This window comes from Colletotrichum scovillei (genome assembly GCF_011075155.1).
Source record: "Colletotrichum scovillei strain TJNH1 chromosome Unknown Contig00007, whole genome shotgun sequence".
Classification (NCBI taxonomy): Eukaryota; Fungi; Ascomycota; class Sordariomycetes; order Glomerellales; family Glomerellaceae; genus Colletotrichum; species Colletotrichum scovillei.
In genome coordinates this window covers 2,194,986-2,204,129 of record NW_023336265.1, presented here as the reverse complement: position 1 = coordinate 2,204,129, position 9,144 = coordinate 2,194,986, and the positions used below count along the sequence as shown (strand labels likewise).

Here is a 9,144-nt window from a genome sequence, read left to right as displayed (position 1 = left end):
TGTTGGGAATTAATGTCATGAAAAGCAGAAAGTCAAACCCCAGAATGCAAATGAAATATGAGCCCACTTCCTTATGAAGCGAGTGATGAAAGCACCAGCTGCCTTCAGCTGCAAATGTCGGCCTACCAAAATTGTAACCTGCCCTTGTAGTCATCACCTTCATTGCAAGTGCCCGTGACGCAATCTCGGATCAGAGCCTGTCTGCTTCGTTATCTTCCCGCCTGATGGCCTCAAACACCATCCGGACGAGCTCTTTGTATCTCGCCGGTGCCGTCGACTTGATCAGCTCCAATTCGCTACAGAGTTTGGTTTCGTGGGCGTCATCCTGGAGAATGCGAGCGATTTCCTCCGACTTCTCTTCCTGCATATCAAGAATGCGGTTATCAATGGTGTCCTCGGCTTTGATGACGACCGACGAGGCGACTTGCGTTTGGCCGATGCGGTGGACCCGGCCGTCGGCTTGCTGTTCGACTGACGCATTCCACCAGGCGTCTACGCGGATGATTTTGCTCGCACAAGTCAGATTGAGTCCTTGACCGCCGGTCTTGACGGATGAGATCTGAAAACAGTAATCATGTTAGTATTCGCTTTTGATTTCGAGGACGCTAGAGGCCTTACCAAGACTTTGATGTCTTTGTTGTCACGAAAGGCATCAATGGCTTTGTTCTTCTGCGTCGGAGTCACTTTTCCGTTGAGATATACGAAGGGGATACCAAGAGCGTTCAGTGTAATACCCAAAATCACGGCCGTCTTGGTGAACTCGTGGAAGACTGCTGATATGTTAGCTTGCCGAAACCTGTTAATTGGAGAGGATTTACTTGGGGGTAGCTTACCTATAGTCTTCGGGCTTTGACTATCATATCTCTTCCGCGTCTTGTCAGTCTCATCCCAGAGCCGGATTCGCTCGTCCTGGTACTGCATGATCAGCTCCTTGGCCACCTCGAGCTTCGCGCCCAGGGGCACAATGCCGCCGTTCTCTCGCATGCCTTGTTTGATGAAGGCATAGTCGTCAACATCAAGTGCCGGGAGCACGCCGTGGTAATCAGCCCCGTACTTTTTGTTGCTGAATTCCTTTGCTTGCTTGTCCTTCGCGGCCCGTGAAGACTTGGCTGCCCTCTTCTTCTTCGCTCCTCTTCCAGAACACGGGGTCTGACTTGACACTGAAGCATGAGTCGCGGCTTCGGTCTCGTCCTGTCTGTCACATTCTGCTTCCATGCTATTGAGCGTCAAGACTCTCTTGACATCGGTCTCCTTCTCGTAGGCGACTTTGCAGCCCTTCTCTTGACAAGTGCCCTCTTGCGCTTTGAATTGCCAAGTGCCCAGAAGGCAATTACGGCAGAATACGTGACTGCACTGGAAAAGAAATTTGTCAGTGAATCCGATTTGGCATGTCGGGAGCCAACAGTAATGCTAGCACTCACTGTGTTGATCATGTGTGGCTCTTCAATGCTGTCTGTCCCACAGATGCCGCATTTACAGGGGCTCATTAAGGCCTCATTGTGTGCATAGCGCAGAAGCTGTGGCAAGGAGAGATGTTCTCCAGTTGGAAAGCCACCTTTTGTCGGGCCGTCATTGATGGGTCGTGTACTCAAACCATTAAATATGAATTTTAGTAGCTCGGGCTCCAAGTCATTTCTAAAGGCCTTTTCGACGCCGTAGGGGTGGGAAATAATCTGCATCTGACGAATGTTCAGTGCACTGATAGTCTCGGTGTCGGCCTCAGCCTTGGCCTTGTCGTACGTCTCCGTCATGAGACTGGCTAATGTGTTAGATGTGATAACTGAGACATGTGATTACAACTCACTCGTAGGCCAGTCTCTCTTGCTCAAACAACTTTACCCATCTAACTTCAGATTTGAAGGGCATCAATTGCTTGAGAATCTTTTCGCCGAGAAATTCGTCTTGTTTGGTACTATGAATGTTACAACCTGGCATTCATGTCGCATGTGATGTATCGCATTACTCACCGTCTGTACGTGCAAACATTGATCAGGGCGTCAAGTGCAGTCGAGTTATCCTATGAGGTAGCACCAATCATTAGTAGGATTGCGTGATTGGTCATTACAGACGTTGCGATTCCTCACCTCTCCCAGATATTTCTCTCGAAAATCTTCACGTGTGTCCATACCCTCAACTCGGAGCGTCTTGACATAGGCAAACATCTCTGCACCAAGTGTCAGCCGAATCATCTATGGCTATTTCAGAGGATGTCTGGAATTGCTTTGAAGTCCTACCGTCTCCTCCTCTGTTGATCAAAGGAGTCGCGCTGAGAAGCCATATGTACTTCCTCGTTAGATGGTTGCAAGCTTGGAAGGCTATATGTTACATCATAAGTATGGATATCGGATATCTGTAATTCGGGGGAGGTGAGACTTACTTCTCGTGGCTATGTTTTTGATTTCATGGGCTTCGTCAAGCACGACTCTGTACCACATTACTGAGAAAATTTCGCCAGCTACAGCTCTGAAAGCCGTGTCATAATCGAAATTTTCATCAGCTTCGCGGTCTTCCTCAAGCTTCTTCATGATCGCAGGAGTAGGGAGGCTTTGCAACACCTCCCTGTAAGTTGTGAAACTAGTAGTGAATAAGCCTTAGCGGGACGTCAATAGCATAGGGGAAAAGCGACTTACACGATCTTGTAACGCGAAATATCGCCACCAGAGGTTGCATGATTGTTGCGTTTGTAATAATAAGCCTCTTTGAGACTAATACATTCCACATGTCTGGATAATTCTTGCTGCCATTGTCTGACAGTGGTATCTCCAGGCAGGATGACTAGCGTCGCTCCAGAGAAGCCGTCCGAGGGGGTTTCAGGGGGAGGATTACCCACGATTCCGGCCAGACACACCACGGTCTTCCCCATTCCCATGTCGTCGGCCAGGACACCGCCATAAGGTGGCGCGAGACCGTTTTCTCTCTTTACCATCCAAGCAATAGGGCCGATTTGGGGCTCCAAAAGCTTTGTGGTCTCGGCCATGCCTTTAAGGCCGTACCGTGTTTCTTCGCCAACTTGGAGGCACTCGACCTTGCCATGTCCGAAGACCTTGATGCCCTCCAAGAGGTCTGCCGCCTGAGTTCCGCTTCGTCTATTATTGCTGCCGGTGTTCTTCTTCCGGGTGATCTCCCTCTGCCTTTGTGCATTTGTGACTTTCTTCATTTGGCTGAGAGGGATTTGAATGAAAACACTCTCAGAATTGTCTGGAGATGCTTGAGGGGCGGATTTGTGGTCAGTTGACTGAGCTGTATTTGCGCTGATCTTTCGTGTCCGTCTTTGCCTCTTGGCCTTGGGAGGCACGATGTCTAAAGCTTCATGACTGGTCGGCCTCTTCTTGGCGATTTCCTTTTGTATCTCTTTTTTCAGGCTTCTCAGGATATTCTCGTTCACCACCCCATTGACGTAATCCCTGGCATTCTTTCGTCTTGGGGCCCTCTTTCTCTGCTGGGATTTGGATTTCGCAGTCGGCTCCAGCGTGACCTGATGATCCTCTTCTCTCATCTCCGACTCAGAGCCATCATCGGAGTACTCGCCATCGCTCAGCGACTGACAGTCTGATTCGCTATCTGAATCTGGTGCATCGAGTCCGTTTCTGTCCATGCATTCCTCTTGTTCCACGAATAGATCTTCGAAATGCTGATCAGAGGCTGTGGTAGTGTGTGATGACGGAGAAGTTTCTCTGTCTGTTTCTGCAATGACCCGATAACTCTCTTCAGAAGGATTCATGATGGGTTATGCGGAACTTTCTGAGACCCTTGAGTGAAAAGACTCACTCCCTGGGAAATTGTGTGACTAGGTCATTGACAGGAAATTGCGGGAGCGCAGTTGAAGTGCAGAGGAAAAAAGCGCAGCCAATAGAGTAATTTCTCATTGAGCTCAGGGAAAGAGAGATGAAATAGGAAGCTTCGTGATGAGTGAGTGTAGTTGGCTCAACAACCCGAAAGCCTAAAGCAAACTTGGTGGAGTTGGAAGCAGATTTGGGTAGATGAGGTAACACATGGGATGATTTGAATTGATTTTGAAAGGGCAGAGGATGGGGGATCGGTGTGTTGGGGCGAAGAGGGGAAGTGAGAGGCAAGGTTGGGTGGTGAAGATGAGTGTATTATATAGACTTGGGAGGATTGGGAGGGCGGCAACAGATCAGCCTGGCATTAGGAAAGAGCTCAGAACTGATTGAGGGAAGGAGGTCGCTCTTTTGAAGTGATTCTCTTGCCTTGGGAAAGAACCAATGCCATGGAAAGCCTACCCCACTATTTCCAAATTCGGGAATAACCTCAAGATGCTGAGCAGCTTACCTCGGTGTCTCGGTGAGTGGAATAGACCCGGTGAGGCTCACCGAGACAATCCTTCACCGCCCTAGTGGCAGAATAGAGGCCCCACTAAATTTTCGTCGACCCCACGCTCCAATGGCACTTCTTCAAGCACTTGCGACAGCAAATTTACGCCCTTTTCACCACTGCCAATTCAACACCATCGCCATGTCTTCAAAATCTGGCAAAAACGGCAAGGTCGCCGACTCTCGATTCGCAAACTTCGAGACCGACCCTCGGTTTCGACTTCCCTCGAAGAAGCACACCAAAACCAAGATCGACAAGCGTTTCGCGCATGCACTAAAGGACGAATCCTTCACTTCCGGCCCAAAAGTTGACCGATACGGCCGCAAAGTCAAGTCCGACAACAAGAAGAAGGCGCTGAAGAACCTATACGAGGCGGAGGACGACGAAGAAGACTCAGACGAGGGCGAAGGCATCGAGGTCGAGGCCGACGATGTTGTCCAGCGCGAGCTGGCAAAGGCGGATGCCAAGTACGACCCTGCTCGCGGCGGCGGCTTCTCCGAGTCGGAGTCAGAGTCTGAATCTGAAGATGACGAGTCCGACGAGGAAGAAACGGCTGTCGCTGACCCCAAGGCTTCCGTGTCGCGCCTGCGCGACGAAGAGGCCCAGGTCGAGGAGGGCGAGGTCACGAACCGGATAGCGATTGTCAACCTGGACTGGGACAACATCAAGTCGGCCGATCTGTTTGCTCTTTTCCACAGCTTCCTGCCTTCAACTGGCGGGCGCATCGAGAAGGTTGCGGTCTACCCTAGCGAATTCGGCAAGGAGCGCATGCAGCGCGAGGAGCTGGAGGGACCCCCGAAGGACATTTTCAAGAAGGACGACTCTGAAGAGGAGAGTGAGGATAGCGAGGAGGAAGACGAGGCGATCAAGAAGGAGCTGTTGGAGGAGGGCGATGCCGACGACTTCGATCACGACGCGCTGCGCAAATACCAGCTGGATCGGCTGCGGTACTTCTACGCCGTCATGACCGTCTCTGACAAGGCGACGGCGCAGAAGCTCTACGAGGCGACCGACGGCACAGAGTACGCGTCTTCATCAAACTTCCTCGACCTACGATTCGTACCGGACGATACCACATTCGACGACGAGCCTAGAGACGAGTGCGACAAGTTGCCGGAGGGATACAAGCCTGTCGAGTTCACTACGGACGCTTTGCAGCACTCCAAGGTCAAACTCACCTGGGACGTCAACCCCGACGACGCCGCTCGCAAGGCTTCCATCAACCGCGCCTTCACCGGAAGTCGTTCGCAGATTGAGGAGAACGACCTGAAGGCCTACCTGGCCAGCGACAGCGAAGACTCTGGCGAGGAATTTGCGGGCTTCGACGACGACGAGGAGGTCGAGGATGAGGAGGAAGCTGCCGAGAAGCCCAAGCTATCTAAGAAGGAGCTCGCCCGTCAGAAGATGCGAGAAGCCCTTGGCCTTGGCGCCGAGGAGGAGAAGAAGTCATCCAAGAACGCCCCCGTTGGTGAGATGGAGATCACATTCACACCCGCTCTGACGGAGAGCAAGAAGAACAAGAAGCCTGAGGAAGAGGAGACGACGATCGAAAAGTACCAGCGCAAGGAACGCGAGCGCAAGGAGGCCAAGCGTATTGCCGCCCGCGCCAGACGCGAGGGCAAGACCGGCGCCCCCGCCGCCGAGGAGGCCGAGGAGGTCGAAGCCGCAGACGACAGCGCGGAGGACCTGGGCTTCGACGACCCCTTCTTCACGACCGACGAGCCGGTCAAGACCAAGACTTCCGTCCGCAAGGAGGAGCGCCTCGCGAAGCGCGCGGCGCGCGAGGCCGAGGAGAAGGAGAAGGCGGAGCACAAGAAGCAGCTGGAGCTCCTGATGGCGGACGACAACGTGGATGGGGCGGAGCACCTGGATCACTTTGACATGAACGAGATTATGAAGGCGGAGAAGGCCAAGAAGAAGAAGGGCAAGGCCGCGAAGCGGTTGGCCAAGAAGGCGGCCGCCGACGGTGAGAAGCTCGGTCTCCAGGAGGACTTCAAGATGGACGTCGGCGACGATCGTTTCAAGGCCGTCTTTGACAGCCACGAGTTCGCTATTGATCCCAGCAACCCCAAGTTCAAGGGCACGGAGGCGATGCAGAAGTTGTTGGAGGAGGGTCGCAAGAAGAGAAAGGCTGGCGGGGACGTGGAGGATGTGCCTGCGGAGAGGGAAGGCAAGAAGGCGAAGAAGGCCAAGAAGGTTGGCGGCGGCGACGATGATGAGGAGTTGAGCAGGCTTGTTGCGTCGGTGAAGAAGAAGGCGGCTAGCAAGGCTGGCAGGAGATGAGTGCGGGAATTTCCTTTGTTCTCGCGCATTGGTGTTTGATTCGAGGCGTGGTTGTGGTCATACCCTAGAATAGAGGTCTTACAAAAGTTATTGCAATGTACAAAGCACATGTTCATACTAATGGGTATCAAGGAATATGCGACAAAGCAGTTGATTTCTTGATTTTGTGATGCTGTTTGAGCTGCTTCCTTGTGTATCTCATGCTCGTGGAAAGAATCACCCAACGCCCCTTTCAGCCACTCTTTCCATTCTGAAATGTTCGGCCTGGTATTGTTTTGCTGATGACTCTGCCCTCATCCTTCTCGGGCACCACGTCCCTGAGTTCGCTATCCCATGATATCCCCATGCACTCGTAGGTCAAGAGCCAAAGAAGGCGCGGACGGCTAATTTGACAAGTTGAGGCGTGCCGATCCTCGCAGAGATGAGGAAATTATCAAGTGTAGGTTTCGGGCGAGCTCGTGTGGCAACACATGTCCCCGTCCGACCTTGGGCATCGCCGTCGTCGTTGGGCATGGGAAGGCCGGTGTAGGGATCCCACTCCATGTCTTCCTCGTAGATGGAGCCGAGCATGCTTGCGATCCAGACGAGGTTGGCGAGTATGAGGGTGAGAAGGACGCCTCTCAGGGTAGCTTCGTTGTGTGAGTAGGTGGGAGGCATAGTCTATTTCGGGTGTGGTCATGAAGGCTGAATTATATCCCGGTAGAAGTCGAATGTTGGGTTTGAAGAGGCGAAGAATTAAGATGCGACCAAGGTCGTCCGGGAAGGAGCGGGAGGGAGCCAGAAAGAAGAGAGGTCTCATGATGTGGCTTGTGACGAATACCTCAGGTCTTTATGTAGTCAGCCGGTAGATTCTACTGGAGGGGTCGGGATTATGGTATTTAGGCAGCGTCACATGGTAAACTTCGTAGGCGGACAGGTTGCATAGGTGCTGCGAGAATAACATTGGTGCATCATGGAATCTTGTTCTATTTTGGATGATTCAGCAGAATATGGCTGCGAGGACTTTTGTTTATCATGACTTGAACAATAATGAAAGAACTTTTACCGCACAACGGCATCCTTCAAGCTGGGAACAGTGCAAAGACCGCCAGACTTGGTCTTGAGCTTACCAAGACCCTGCTTTCCAAGCGCCTCAACAACACCGGCATCAAAGGCAACGGCCAAGTCGTCGGTGGTGGTGAAGCCGGGCTGGAAGGTCTCCCAGATCTTCTTCTTGGGGTTCAGGACACCCTCGGGTTCACCTTCCCAGCCCTCAAAGTTGATACGCTCACCTGCCTTGGCATCGGCGGGGGGAGTGACGAGCTCGACAGGTCCCTTGTGGTCGTCGACCTCGCCTTCCTTAAGCTTGGGAGAAGCGGCCAGAACCATGGCGCACGACTTGATGCCGCGCATCTTGACGGGCTTCAGGTTGCAGACAACGACGACCTTGCGGCCCTGCATGGACTCGAGGGGCACGAGACCGTTGAGGCCAGAGCAGACGGTGCGGCAGACCTGGCCCTCGTACTCAGTGGTTTCATCGTTGGGCTCGTCGCCGACGGCAATGGTGGAGACGTAGAGGGAGTCGGCCTCGGGGTGCTTGATGGCCTTGAGGATGTGGCCGACACGGAGATCGATGAGGGCAGGGGAGAGAGGGGCGGCAGCGGGAGCAGCCTTCTGGGGCTTGGGAGCCTTGGCCTTCTTCTCCTTCTTGGACTGGCCCTCGCCGGCACCGACGGCGGCCTTGACCTTGTCCTTGGCCTCGGCGACAACCTCCTTGACCTTCTCGCCAGCGCTCTTATCCTTCTTGGGCTCCTTGGTGCGGTCGGGCAGGGCCTTGTCACCAGCAGCAGCAGCACCACCGGCGGCGGCGGCAGCAGCGGCCTTCTCCTTCTTGAGACGCTCCTTCTCGGCCTTGGCGTCGACGGGGGGCTTCACGTAGAGGACCTCGTCGAGGTCAACCTTGACCTTGTCGTCGGCCTTGACATCGGCGGCGAAGGCGGGGAAGTTCTGGACGAAGTCGAGGTGGCGGACGATGTTGGGGTAGCCCTTCTCGCCGGTGCGCTGCTCGGGGGACCAGGAGGCGACGAGGGGACGGACAGCGGAGTAGAGAGCGGTGTCGGCCTTGCTGGGCTTGGTGCCGAGAAGGGTGGTGCGGGTGCTCAGGTGGGAGTTGAGGGTATCGAGGATAGGGGAGGCCTCGTCGGGCTTAGACTGCTGGAGACGAGTGGCAGTGGTGAGCCATTGCTGGATCTCGGTCTCCTCGTTGGGAGTGTAGGTGGTGTTGGAGGCCATTCTTGCGAATCGGAACGGGGAGATGCTGCGTGAGCTGGGTCGGACAGCGCGTAGTGAAGAAAGCATCAGGTGTGAGTCTGAGGTGGAATTTTTACCTGTGTGGCTCTGCGGGGTAGCCAGCAACGGTGTGGTGGGAGGATTGCCCCTCCACGCCGTTCACCTTGATTAAGTGCCTCAGGCTAAAGCTTTCGGTGAGCGTTGGGGGCTGACCGAGCCAACTCCTCGGTGTACACAGGTGAGTGTTCTCTGAGACCGCCC

At 53.8% G+C, this 9,144-nt stretch overlaps 3 protein-coding genes across 3 annotated transcripts; 1 reads left to right on the top strand and 2 right to left on the bottom strand.

Moving 5' to 3' along the window:
- Positions 1–190: 190 nt before the first annotated feature.
- HER10_EVM0004237 (SNF2 family domain-containing protein) lies at positions 191–3,721 on the bottom strand (the record flags this gene model as incomplete). Its single annotated transcript, XM_035473889.1, has 10 exons — positions 191–559; positions 619–770; positions 834–1,353; positions 1,422–1,755; positions 1,805–1,912; positions 1,968–2,017; positions 2,085–2,164; positions 2,235–2,315; positions 2,378–2,574; positions 2,631–3,721. The coding sequence occupies 10 exons, from the start codon at positions 3,719–3,721 to the stop codon at positions 191–193; spliced, it is 2,982 nt and encodes a 993-aa protein (XP_035331403.1).
- A 752-nt stretch (positions 3,722–4,473) lies between these two features.
- On the top strand, positions 4,474–6,615 carry HER10_EVM0005767 (uncharacterized protein; the record flags this gene model as incomplete). The annotated part of the gene is made up of 1 exon (XM_035475371.1): positions 4,474–6,615. The coding sequence occupies one exon, from the start codon at positions 4,474–4,476 to the stop codon at positions 6,613–6,615; it is 2,142 nt and encodes a 713-aa protein (XP_035331494.1).
- Positions 6,616–7,251: 636 nt separating this feature from the next.
- On the bottom strand, positions 7,252–8,980 carry HER10_EVM0002362 (methionyl-tRNA synthetase). The gene has a single exon (XM_035472077.1). It carries the CDS (start codon positions 8,950–8,952, stop codon positions 7,657–7,659), a length of 1,296 nt encoding a protein of 431 aa, XP_035331272.1. The 5' UTR covers positions 8,953–8,980; the 3' UTR covers positions 7,252–7,656.
- Positions 8,981–9,144: the final 164 nt, after the last annotated feature.